This window comes from Bubalus bubalis, chromosome 5, assembly GCF_019923935.1.
Source record: "Bubalus bubalis isolate 160015118507 breed Murrah chromosome 5, NDDB_SH_1, whole genome shotgun sequence".
NCBI classification, from domain to species: domain Eukaryota; kingdom Metazoa; phylum Chordata; class Mammalia; order Artiodactyla; family Bovidae; genus Bubalus; species Bubalus bubalis.
This window is the reverse complement of record NC_059161.1, coordinates 20,437,275-20,451,249: the sequence shown is the minus strand read 5'-3', so window position 1 is coordinate 20,451,249 and position 13,975 is coordinate 20,437,275. Positions and strand designations below refer to the sequence as shown.

The 13,975-nt window shown below is 40.5% G+C and overlaps 1 protein-coding gene across 4 annotated transcripts in view; it reads right to left on the bottom strand.

Moving 5' to 3' along the window:
* Nucleotides 1-13,508, bottom strand: part of ABL2 (ABL proto-oncogene 2, non-receptor tyrosine kinase) — a 98,853-nt gene extending 85,345 nt beyond the window's left edge. For 2 of the 4 annotated variants that reach the window (XM_006048565.4, XM_006048567.4), the window contains exon 1: nucleotides 13,035-13,508. In XM_006048565.4, coding sequence (XP_006048627.4) covers nucleotides 13,035-13,191 — 157 coding nt within the window. In that variant the 5' untranslated portion in view covers nucleotides 13,192-13,508. The remainder of the gene's footprint in view (nucleotides 1-13,034) is intronic. The other 2 variants (XM_006048568.4, XM_006048570.4) reach the window with 1 other exon arrangement.
* Between the last annotated feature and the right edge of the window lie 467 nt (nucleotides 13,509-13,975).

Sequence of the window (13,975 nt, the reverse complement as noted above, 5' to 3'; positions counted from 1 at the left end):
ACAGCGGTGATTCCAATCCTGAGAATATGCAACTGAGACTAAGAAGCCTTAGTTTAATATGGACCATCCTTTTGACCAGGAAAGATTACCCAAAAAAAAAAAGGAAATTGTGGTATGAATTAAATGTCTAAGAGATAATAAAGTGAGCAAACAGAAGACAAAACAAGAGACAGAATAAATAAATATTGCCTGGGATTTCAGCAGCCTTCCACTTCCTGTCTCTGGGCCGGCCTAACTGCATTGCTGTCCTTGAGTCCCCACTGTCTCCACACAGATTTTCTGTGTATTACATAATCTACAGTTAGTCTTTCCCACTTGTAACCAAGAGTCCTACTCACACATATTATACCCACAGAAAACTGCTAAGGGAAAAGAAGTAACTACAGAGAGTATGTAATACCTATAGTTCAACATAAGTAAATCAAAATAAATTTGATGAAACTTTGTAATAGTAAAAAAAAAAATGGTGAGGTATTGAAAAAAGATCAGTAAGAACTAATCTATAAATATAAAGAAAACAGGGAAAATAGGGTAAATAATGTGGAAACCCAGGAAAAGAGTTCAAAATTTCCTGAACTAGAAGGACAACCAAAAACCACAGACAGGTGGTGCATTACATAAAAATTGAGAAATAATCATTTAAGACAGACTTCTCAAGCATCTATGCACCAAGCTCTTAATCTTAAGGAGGAAAAATTTTATAGAACTCAATAGCATAAAAACAGTTCAATTAAAAGATGGGCAGAGGCCTTCCCTGGTGGCACAGAGGATGAGAATCCACCTGCCAATGCAGGGAACACAGGCTCAATCTCTCATCCAGGAAGATTCTACATGCCTCAGAGCAACTAAGCCCCTGGGCCACAACTACTGAGCCTGTGTGCCTTAACTAACGAGCCGGAGTGCCGCAACTTCTGAAGCTGGTCTGTGCTCTGCAACAAGAGAAACCACCTCCGCGAGAAGCCCGTGCACCACAACTAGAGCGTGGCACCTACTCTCTGCAACCAGAGAAAGCCCGCACGCAATAACATGCACGCAGTGCAACCAAAAAAAGTAAGAAAGTAAAAAAATGAAAATGGGCGGGGAATTCCCTGGTGGTCCCGGTGGTTAGGACTTTGTGCTTCACTGATGAGAGCATGGGTTCAATCCCTGGAACTAGGATCCCACAAGCTGCACCATGAGGCCAAAAAAAGAAAGAAAGAAATTAAAAATGGGCAGAGAATCTGAATACACACTTCTTCAAAGGAGACATACAAGTGGCCAATAGGTATATGGAAAGGTGCTCAACATCACTGTCACCAGGGAAATGCAACTCAAAACCACAAAGAGCTATCACCCCATTCTGGTTAGAAGGGCTATCATTTAACCAAAGGGGGGAAAAAGCCACCAAAAAACCTCAAGAGATATCAAGGACTGGCAAGAATGTGGAGAAAAAGGAGCTGTTCTGCACTGTTACTGGGAATGTAAACTGGTGCAACCACCACAGAAAACAGTATAGAGGTTCCTCAAAAACTTAAAAACAGAAGTCCCATATCAGCCAATGATCTTATTCTGGGTTTATATCCAAAGGAACTGAAAACAAGATTTTGAAGGTACATCTGCACTCCCATGTTCACTAAGCATTATTCACAATAGCCAAGACAGAATACAACCTAAGTGTCCATCAAGAGATGAATGGATAAAAACGTGTGTGTATACAGTCACACAACAGAATATCTCAGCCATGAGAAAGAAGGAAACCTTGCCATTTGCAACAACTTGGATGAATTTTGAGGGCATCACACTAAGTGAAATAAGTCCGAATAGAAAAAGGCAAATATTGTATGATATCACTTATATGTGGAAATCTAAAAAAGCTGCACTCAGAGAAGCAAGAGAGAAAAGTGATGGTTAACAGGGCCTAAGTAGGGGAATGAGGAGACACTGGTCACAGGGTACAAACTTACAGTTATAAAATTAACAAGTTTTGAAGATCTAATATACAGCAGCATGAAAGTGAAAGTGAAGTCGCTCAGTCGTGTCCGACTCTTTGCAACCCCATGGTCTGCAGCCTACCAGGCTCCTCCCTCCATGGGATTCTCCAGGCAAGACTACTGGAGTGGGGTGCCATTTTCCTTCTCCAGGGGATCTTCCCAACCAAGGGATCGAACCCGGGTCTCCCGCATTCCAGGCAGATGCTTTAACCTCTGAGCCACCAGGGACTAGTGATTATAACACTACCATATTATATATTTGAAAACTGCTAAGAGTAGATTTTACATGTTCTCACCACAATAAAGAAATAGTAATTATGTGACTTGATGGAAGTGTTATTAGATAATGCTATAATGGTAATCACATTACAACATATAAAAGTATCAAACAGCTGTATATGTACCTTAAACTTACACAATATTATGTTAATTATATCCCAATAAGCTAGAGGAAAAAAAGAGGAAGAATTTTTAAAATAAAAAGATTTTATATGTTAAGAAAAAAGAATAAACAGATAAATATAAAAGGATAACCATGACCCCAGACTTGAGAAAGCAACAGCTTGGTAGAAAATTTAACAAAGCTAAAGCCATCCTGACACATGCCATGGCCAAGATGACTTTTCTCTTTGAAGACAGCTAATAATCTCAAGAAATCAATAATTTGAAATAATTAAATCAAAGAAATTACAAATCCATTAGAATTTTCCTGAACAACAGGATTAACTTCCCTTGTGGCTCAGCTGGTAAAGAATCCACCTACAATGTGGGAGACCTGAGTTCGCTCCCTGGGTTGGGAAGATCCCCCAGAGGAGGGAAAGACCACCCACTCCAGTATTGTGGCCTGACGAATTCCATGGACTGTATAGTTCATGGGGTCACAAAGAGTCAGACACAACTGAGTGACTTTCACTTCACTTCAAAATAGAAAATTACAAATATAATGATAAAGACAGAATGAAAACATTATGATATCCTAAGACTTGAAAGTGTAGTTAAGCTAAAAATAGGGTAGTAAAAGGAAAAACATACACTGGATAATGAAACCAAATTCAAAGTAACTTTTATACCAATCAGTAACTGCAAAGAAAACTCAAAGCACCCTAAGTGAACAATACAAAAAAAAAAAAAAAACCTCTCTACACCTGCTGAATGCATCAACTCATTTAAATTTATCGAGCATCAGCTTTGTGCCCGTCACTGCTCTGGTGGTGGGCAAGATCAAGTTCCTGCTCTCATAGAGCTTATTTAAAACAAGACTGTCCAACAGAAATGGGAACCACAAATGTAAGCAAAAATATGTCATTTTACATATTATGGCAGCGAAGTTAAATTTTTTATTAAATTTTAATAATCTATTTAATCTGGTATATAAAACACTGTCATGTAAACAGGTAATGAACATAAAAATATTAATGTGATATTTTATATTCTTGTTTACATACTGAGTTTTCAAAATGTAGTGTTATTTTAACACAGCTCTTCTCAATTAGGACAAAGAACATTTGCTGAACAGTCACATGTGGCTAGTAGCTGCCATACTAGACACTGCCAACCTGGGAAGAGGGATGGGGCTGTTCCCCACCCCCCAAAACTTGTCATATTCTTTGACTATTTATAAACTGTCCGCATATATTTCTCTGATAAAAATAACTAAAAAGAGCTTTCTGGTCAGAACAAATAGCAGCTCCAACCATCTATTTTATGCAAAACTGGAAACAACCTACCATCAATATGAAAACTGAATAAACTGTGGTATACAATGGAATACTGAACTATATTATTTCAACACGGATATATCTCAGAATCACACAGGATAAAAAATAAAGCTGCAAGATGATATGTCTGGCATAGCATTTATGTAAATCTTTCAAACATACAAAGTTACAAACTGATGTTCACACACACATACACTCTATAGATAATTACAAGTGGAATAAAATCCAACTATGTGGAAGGGAAGGATAAACACCATCAGGGTAGTGTTAACCTCAGGATAAGGAGAGAAGAATGGGTTTGAGAAGGTCTGCAAAGCATATTCAACTGTCTCTATAATTTCTTTTTTTAATGTGACATAACTAACAATTGTTAAATCTGGGTGACAGGTACCTGGACATTCTGCTATATGAACTTTTCTGTATGTTTGAAATACTTCCTTTAAAAAAAAATGCTTTCTTCACATTTTATTTCTATTTCTGAATAGACCAGAGTTTATTGGTATCAGAAAGTTAACTTCTGGTAAAAATACATATTTATCAAAGAAAATATTTTTTCCTCATACCTCCTTAAAAGTTAAATCTCAGTTTCACAGAATTAAACATAGCATAAGAATCTGGTCTTAGAGTTAGCTAATGGATTATCAAAATTAAAAATACATATATTGATTCAGAAGCTAAACACAAGTCCCAATGCAATCTGGAGAGAATCTGGAACTCCTCTGTAGAACACATCTTTTTCACAGCTAAAAGGTTTACATTCACCAAAAATCAATGCTCAGATATCTCAACTACTGATGTAGCACTGTGACTATGAATTGTCAACATCAGGAATGTATTTACCAAACTTAATACCTTCCTCACTGCATACATATACAATAAATTACATGCTTTATTCTAGATGCTAGTCACAAATGACATTTCTTTCTGCAAAACATGGAGAAATAACAGTGTGAAATAACACCTATATATGCTTCAGATATATGTACTATGTATAGGCTTCCCTGGTGACTCACTGGTAAACTATCCAACTGCCAATGCAGGAGACACGGGTTCAATCCCTGAGTTGGGAAGATCCCCTGGAGGAGGAAATGGCAACCCACTCCAGTATTCTTGCCTGGGAAATCCCACAAACAGACGAGTCTGGCACATTAAGTCCATGGAGTCACAAAGAGTCAGACACAACTAAGCGACTGAGCATGCACACGTACCTCTTTACAGATTTTTATACAATTAAAAATGCAAATTTCAAAATAAAAGAAAGCTACCATAACAAAAACCTTCAAGTATCAACCTTTCTTCCCCATAAGAAACAGATGGGTGATAAGAACTGTGTCGGTTAGCACTGTTAGTTTTAGAAAATGTTTTCTTAGTAATTACTTGGAACCACAAGATGCTAAGTGGCACTCTTTAGTCCTATTATTTTAATTTGCTGGAATTAGCATAGAGAAAGGAATATGTTAACAAAATTATCTGTGTACATACTGTATATTAAGCCAGAACAGAACATTTTCTTTGACTATGACCACATCAACTGAAAGGTTTCTAGACCCTCCCTTTCCTTGGAAAGCAAGTCAGGGAATATAAATTGCCTGGGCCTGCTGGTGAGCTTTGTGTTCTGCTGAATCAAAAGCCAATCCTGGCAGAGTTCACTACAGAGGAGCCTGAAGTACCACCACCATAGACTCAGCACAGTTACACCAGGAAGCAAAGAGACAGAAAAGGCTCGATATAGTTCTTTTTTTAAGCAACCAAAATTATACTTGGCATGGTATTATATTTAATGGGTATATTAATCTGTACATTTGAGTGAAAGTTCAATTGAAAATAACTGAACTGAAAAATCACTATAATTAGTATAATAATCACAAATTTATAGACTAAAGTTATGCCCTCAACCCAAAAATGCAGAGATTAATAACCAAGAGTTATTATATAAAACATGTACTTCTCCACACACAGACACACAAAACAAGGCTAGTTTTTCAACTGTTTCATCAGCGTCTTAATCAGTATCTAAAACAGCATCATTCTTTGAGACAGCAATTCTGCCTAAATTGTACCTAAAAATTCTCTTTGCAACATTAACACAGGCAATTACTATTAATTGAACATAGAAATACAGAAAATACTCTGGAATGTCACATTAATTTTTTCAAAAAGATTGTCATGTTACCTAAAAAGGAGAAACATCCTTATAAGTTGCATATTGCAATGATAAACAGATCACTTTAAGTGGCTATAAACATACCAATACAAAGAGAAAAGGAAAGGTATAATCTATCAACGGGGATGGGGGTGTCAGTCTTTAAATAAGAAATGTTAGTAATACTAAATCTAGAGGTTAAGCCAGTAGTTCAACATTATCATGAGATTTCAAACTGTACTGTGATTGCCTACCGCTCCCTGTGTTAGACCATGGTACCTAAGTCTCAATCCATAGTCACAGAGTCAATATACAGATCTAATGCCGGTCTCCTGTGTGCTCAGTCGCTCAGTCATATCCAACTCTGCGACCCCATGGACTATAGCCTGCCAGACTCCTCTGTTCCTGAGATTTTCCAGGCAAGAATACTGGGATCGGCTGCCATTCCCTTCTCCAGGGGATCCTCCTGACCCAGGAATCAAATCCTTGTCTCCTACACTGGCAGGTGGATTCTTTACCACTGAGTCACTTGGGAAGCCCAACTCTGGTATCCCATGCTGAAAACCTCATCATTGGTCTCAAGAGAGATGGGGTAAAAAGAAAAAAACTAATAATCTTCCCATATACACACACATACAAATACATAAACACAAACCTCAAAAGGAAACTAGGCACCATCATACCATACCTATAGAATCACAAACAGGTATCCCATCTTTGGCCTCTAATCTTTTTCAATTTGGACAGAAGGATTTTATGGAGTTTAAGTGGAAAAAAAACAAAAACAAAAACAAACCTGCTATTAAGTACTTAGAACATGCTTGCCACACAGCAGCACTCAATAAGTGGCAATTATTCTTCACGGCTTCTTCCAGGGACTAGGGCCCACTCTAGGTCTATCAGCAGAACCCTGTCTCTTCCCTCCGTTTTTCCTGACACAAAATTCTTTAAAAAGTGCATCTTTCAACTGAATTTCAACATATAAACTTTTAGAGATTAAGAAAAAAAAAAAGGTTGAGGCCAAAGCATCTTTTCCTGACAAAAAGCTGGTATAAGACCAGTGGACACTTGCATGTGGACACCAGACTTGGAACAAAGGGAATTATAAACCAATTTTAAGTAGAAGAGTCAATACATTATGCCTTCTGACAACTGACAATCTTTGAATTGCTTTTGATCCACCACTCCTCTTACTCTCACATTACCAACAGTTCCCAATGTGGGGCCCCAACCAGCAGCATCCAGCAACACCAAAAATTTGTTAGAAATGCAAATTCTCAAATCCCACCTCAGACCCAAATAAGAAACTCAAGAGTGGGACCCAGCAATCTGGGTCTCCACACAAAAGTCTGAGAACAGCTCTATATCAATAGTGAAACTTCAAATTTATCTACTGCAGAAGAAACCTGTTAAGATTCATGAGGTTAACATTAAGTAAGGAGACACAAAAAGGTCTTAAAGGATGTTAAATGAAGGACATTACAATATAAAAAGTCATTATATATTAACTAGCAAATAAATCTCGGAGAAGGCAATGGCACCCCACACCAGTACTCCTGCCTGGAAAATCCCATGGACGGAGGAGCCTGGTAGGCTGCAGTCCATGGGGTCGCTACGAGTCGGATACGACTGAGCGACTTCATTTTCACTTTTCACTTTCATGCATTGGAGAAGGAAATGGCAACCCACTCCAGTATTCTTGCCTGGAGAATCCCAGGGACAGCGGAGCCTGGTGGGCTGCCATCTATGGGGTCACACAGAGTCGGACACGACTGAAGTGACTTAGCAGCAGCAGCGAATAAATGTGCCAGCTTAAAATGAGGTCTCAACCTAAACTTTACATTTGCCTTGCCTTGTATTTCTGGTTCAACTTCTCTGAAGGAAGAAAAACACCAGTACAAAAGAACCATAAAACCAATCATCCTAAAAGGATAACATTTAACCTCAAGGAAGGCAGGCCTAAGGTGATTTCAGAGTCCCAAAATTTCTCTTTTTGCTGCTTTCTTAAAAGTCCCTTAATAATCAAGAGTAGCTTGAGAGAAAAATAGACTTAGAGAAAACAGATTTAAAATGTAAATGCTAAGACAATGCTACATTTCAGAATGCTTTACGATAGCTTACATTTTCATGAGACTCATCATTTTCACAATCATTTTGAGGTAAATAACAGTGCCAACAACAACACTACTATTTATTACTTACAAGCCTTACAAAATTTTATTCTTTAATTCAACTGTTGAGGTTGGAGTTATAACCATTTACTAATGTAAGACACGGCAACATCTGAATCCAACTCTACCTAATTTTAAAACTTATGCTCTTTAAATCTCTACACAATGGCAAGATGTGGAGACAAAGGCTTGAGTTTCAGCACCATAACTTAAAGAGCTGTGTGCTGAAATACTTGGGAAGTCACTCAATTCTCTTTACTCTGCATCTATAAAATGGGAAGATTAGTATCTGTCCTCACCTATTTCAGAGTACAGTTGACCCCTGAACAACTTGAGGGTTGGACTGCCTACCCTCCAAGAAGTCAAAATCCACTTACAACTTTACAGGTGGGTCCTCCACATCGGGGGCTGGCATCTGTGGATTCAACCTATCACAATAAAACTACAGTACATATTTATTGAAAAAAATCTGCCTACATGTGGACTCTTGAAGTTCAAACCCGTGTAGTTCAAGGGTCAATTATAATTAAAAAAATCAAAATAAGATAAAGGACATAAAAGGTGTTCATAAGCTCTTTAAAAAACTACACAAATATAAATTATCATCATTACTGACATTGATAGAAAAGAATGCAGAGAGAAAAGAAAACAATGATACTGTATAGGGATAGGAAGGGGTAAAGATACTGGTTTTTCCTTTTGTTTGGCTTTTATTTCCTTATTAAAGCAAGTTGAAGACCCTTAAGGAGAAACTTCAGATTTCAAAATTTACCTGTGACCTTACTGTCAATTGGGTTGTAATAAAAGAATCTGTGCCACAAATTATTGTTACTTTTCTAAAAATACACACACACAACTATATACTTGGGTCTTACACAGATATGGAGGTTAATAAAAATGTAACAGCTGACTTACTTGTAAAAGTTTAATTCTCCTAAGAATCAGTGACCACTATACTAGGTCACTGATTAAAATTCCCTTGCAAACAGCCTTCCTGTTCTTTTCTACTGTATCATTTCAACCTGTGGTGTCTTTCCTTCTGCAATATTAAAACATGAACTACAGATCCTAAATAAGTAAATGAGACCACTTAAAATGATGAGCTTGATTTAAAAAGGGAAAAATTTTATTATTCAAAACTTCACAACTTAAGGTTTATTTTTAATAGCATTTACAGCAAATGAGTGAGAGAAGAAAGTAAAGTTGAAGTGAAATCACTCAATTGTTGTGAGGTATGTCAGATATTAAAAAGACAAAGAAAGTATTCAACCCTCGATTACCAATCATGAAATGTCAGCTCACCGAAAAGGTTCAGTAACAGATTCAGAAAAGCCCCAGACTCACCTCTTTCATACCAAAAACAGCCCAACTAGTATTCCTTCTACATTACATTCACAAAAAGCATTTTTGGCAAAGCAAGTTATTATAACAACTTACATTTTAATAAAAAATACTATTCTCATTTTCAATGAGAAAATACCAAAAAACCATGGACTTTGATAAAGCATTTCTGTAACGTGCATACATTTCTGACTACATACAATATTTAAGCTACATTTAAACCTACATGTAAACTCAACAGTCTGTCAGGCCTAGCTTTCATATATGAAATTATGTGCTAATATATCAATACTGAAATTCAAGACAGTGATTTGCACACTAGTTGCCAGGTTTTTTGTGTAAATGTCAAACAATAGGTCCCCTAAGAAGCTTCTAAATCTAACTCAATTTATTCATTCAAACCAGAATTTATCATGTGTTTCTAAGCACTGGTTCTCACCTAGGGGCAATCCAGCAGTGTCTGGAAACATTTCTGGTTGTTACAACAGGAGAGGGTGGGGATTACCAGAAAGAGGTGCTACTGGCATCTAGTTAGTAGACGCCAAGAATGATGCTAAACGCGTTACAAAGCACAGGACAGCTCCCATAACACAGGATTATCCACCTCAAAATGTCAATACTGCAGAAGTTGAGAAACTCTGAGCTACAGAAGTTTATAAATACCCATCTGTCTAAAAATAGTACTCACTTCTCCTTTGTTTAGGTATTATTTGCCAATTCTATTCTTTACAAACTAGTCTCTGGCAACAAACTTACCATGTTCCCATCTTTTCAATCAACTTCTAACTTCCAAACTTGTCAATAAAACCAATTTCAAAATCTTTTGTCTTTGATTCATCCTTATTTTTAATAAGAGGAGGAGGAGTAATGGCAAGACAAAAACATGCAAGCCCTTACTACATGCCAAGCATATTCTAAGTGCCTTGCATACATTAACTCATTAATCTAGGTACTATTATTACCAGGTATTCTTATTATCCTCATTTTACAAATGAAGAATCCAAGGCACAAAAAGGTTAAATAACTTGCCCAGGGTTACAGATAATAAGCAGTCAAGTCAGGTTTCAAAACCAGACAGAATGGCTCCAGAGTTCATAACCTTAAGTATTCCAGGGTCATCTCTCTTCCTTCATCCTCTACATCAGATCATAAAGTCCTTAAGATACACAAAGGACAGGGACCTTGTTATGTTCACAGCAGCATCCCCAGAGTCCAGTACATAATAGGTGCTCAAAAAACTTGTTTGTTTGAATGAAGTATCTCTCAAACTCACCCCACCTGTTTCCACTGCCTCCATTCAAGGCCAAGTCTCTGAGCACCTCATACTTAGGTTTCTTTACATATCCTATTTACTAACCAATCAAGTGAAAGGATATAAACTCCTCTGCCACATTTTCGATAACTCAATCCATAACCCAACGTAATCAAAGTTTTCTTCCCACTGCTTCTCAATTAGAATCATAATATCTTAGACTCAGAAGGTACCTTAGAGATCATCCAATCTAACATTTAACAAGAAACCCAAAGACAGTAAGTAGCTAAATCACCCAGCCAGGTGAAGCCAGGATCAGAACTTGATTCCTGCAATTTTTGTTCAAGGATTCACTCCTGCAAGATTTACTTCATTCATGACAGATGTCTGCTCATTATTTCATCAACAAAATAAGTTCATTTCAATTGTCCACACTTGTTTCTCCTGCACAGCCTGCCCTTTTTCTTGCTCCATAGATCCAAATCCTATCCACCCTTCAAAATCTCTTCCTATTCCCTTCTTCATGACCTCCTCCTCCTCAGAAAATCTTAGGTCTTGAATAGAGACTAAACGAAGAGGATCACCATTGCTTACCAGGCCAAGTTTAATACATACTAACACCTTCCACAATGCAAAGCTACTTGGATCACTTCTTCCCTGAAAACTATTTACCCATTCTTTCCTCCTGCAATGCAGGAAGTGATTTCAATAAAGACTAACTTATGTGGCACCTTCATAAAATGTTCGTATCTCTGGGAGAGAGGCTCACTCGCATCTTTAATAGTAGACATATAACACTTGAATGGCCCAAATCACCTATCTCTTTTCCATTAAGAAACTCAGCTTGTTCACAAAGTCCAAACCCAGAACTCTGATAAAACTCACCATCTCTTTCTCTGCATAAGACCATTTGTCTTAACTTCCTCCAAAACTCCATTTCTAAGGAACAGTTCACATTTCCTTCCTCTTCTTCCCTACACTATGCAGAAAAGAACACCCTCTTTTCTCTTTTATTATTTTCCTTATGCCTCTTCAGTGAAAGTCCAGTTTGCTGCTGCTCAGCCAACCTCAACTATCCAGTCCTTTATATAGAAGTCACATCTATTTCCTCAGCCTCCCTCATATCTTAGGGTATCTCAACTCCATGAAGGTCAGTTTTTTTCCCTTCTTCCTTTAGACAAGCGGCCTCAAAAGGTGTGGGTGCAGCTAAGAGGAGTGCAAAAAAGTCCATTCTTCCCTGGACTGCAGGAAAGACTATATTAGAACTCTTGTTATATTTATTTTTTCATCTCATCCTTTCTTAAACTCTGCCTCTGTGTACATTTGTAAGTTACACATTAGTACAGTGGGACAAGCATATAATATACATAAATTCTTGGAGTATTATATGATCAAGAGATATTAAAAACTGGAGTTGGAGACAACTTAAAAATACCTTTATATGAGGCCAAAGTAATAGGTTCCAGACCATAGAGAGGATATATGTTTGTATACATGTACACATGACTGGCAGAAAAACTCTTGTTCCTACCCAAAGTCCTAACTATGCCCACCAACGTCAAACCCCTGCCAGCCATCTCAGAATTGTGTCCTACTCAAAAGCCCCACCAGGGGCTTCCCTGGTGGCTCAGAGGGTAAAGCATCTGCCTACAAATGTGGGAGACCCGGGTTCGATCCCTGGGTCGGGAAGATCCCTGGAGAAGGAAATGGCAACCTACTCCAGTACTCTTGCCTGGAAAATCCCATGGACTGAGAAGCCTGGTACGCTACAGTCCATGGGGTCGCAAAGAATCGGACACGACTGAGCCACTTCACTTTCACTTCAAAAAGAGCAGAACAGAGGATGGTTTGGCAAAACCCTTCAGTTCCACTTTGGGAAAAAAGAAAAAAATTCAAATGCTGAGTTACTATCCTTACCTTTCCCATAGAAGTGGATTTCAGGGCACTGTTCACTATCCTAACACCGCTCATTGCCTGGCTTGTTCGTCTACTTCACAGACCACTACGTCCTGAGATTCAGTTCCTATTTCCCAATCCCTCGAGGCACAATTCACGGTCCCTTCGATAACAACCTATTTATGCTAACACCTGGATTAAGCTCACACCTCCCTCAGTCTCCTCTCCCCTGAGGATACCATGCACCGTCCCCCCCGAGCCGCACAGTCGTGTCCAGTGTAGACGACAGTCCATCCAAGATCCCTAAGACCACTTCTCTTTCCTCCTCCGCCCCCGGGAGCTGCCAGCCAGGCTGGAGACGGGAGGGGGGAGGGGTGTGACTCGCCTCCCGTGACTGGCCCAGATGGCAGCCGATTCCGCCCCCACTCTCGGGCACCCCTCCACCCGCCCGACCCCCTAGGGCTGCCTGTCTGCCTCCCACCCCGCCCCAACTCCACCTCCGGCCTCCCCCACGTCCTCACGCCGGCTCCCGGACACACTCACCATGCTGGGTGAAGATATTGAAGCCGGCCTCTGCGGTGCGCCCCACCAAGTCCCGCCTGCGACCGGAGGGCCTGGCTGCGCTGCTGCCCCGGATCCCGCGGGGTTGCGACTGCTGAAGCCCCGGAGCCTCCCCGACGCGGCCCACCTGCTGCCCCATCCCTGCGCTAGCTTACTCCCGCGCCCCCGACGACCCCTGGTCACATTCCTCCTCGGCTCTGGCCTCGGGGTTCCAGGCGCTGCTCCGGCCTCTCCTTCCCAACCCAGGCCCGGTCCTGAGCGGTCCGGCAGCCTGCGGCTCCGCACCCGACTCCTCACAGCAGGCGCCGCGCTGCCTCCCGACGCCTCACAGGTTCTCCTTTTCCCTTCCCATCCCGCGGCTCCGCGCCCCCAATGCTGCCGCTGCCGCCGCCGCCGCCATCTTTAAACCACCGAGCACTGGGAGAGCGTGTGACAGAGCGTCTCCTGCCCGCAACCCGACCAGTCATCTCCGCTATACTCAGGGGGCGGGCTTCCCGGCGGCCCCGCCCCTCCCGCGCGCCCCCGCCTCCTCGCAGGGTGGGTCCACCCCCACCGCCACCCCCGGTACCCACCTCTTTAGCACGTCTACAGCTGCTTTAGGTCTTTACGCCCTCTGTTCCTTGGGGCAGCTCGGCCTCCCACGTCCGAATCCACTTAGCCGACCCTTCCCAAGTTCGGTTCAACGCGCTTACAGCCTTTTGGGGGGGTCGGTCGGTTTAAAGGTTTCCCTGTCCCACCTCCACCTGTCAAATCAATCAGTTGCGCTGGCGCCCCGGGTGCACAGTTCTTTAGCCGACTCAGCTGGGACGGAAAAGCACAAGAAGTTTGGTGCTTGCCATCCAGGTGAGGCTGTCCAAAATACCCTGGAGGATTCCTTTAAACACCCGAGTCAGCAGCAGACATACAGTCAAAATTAAATGATA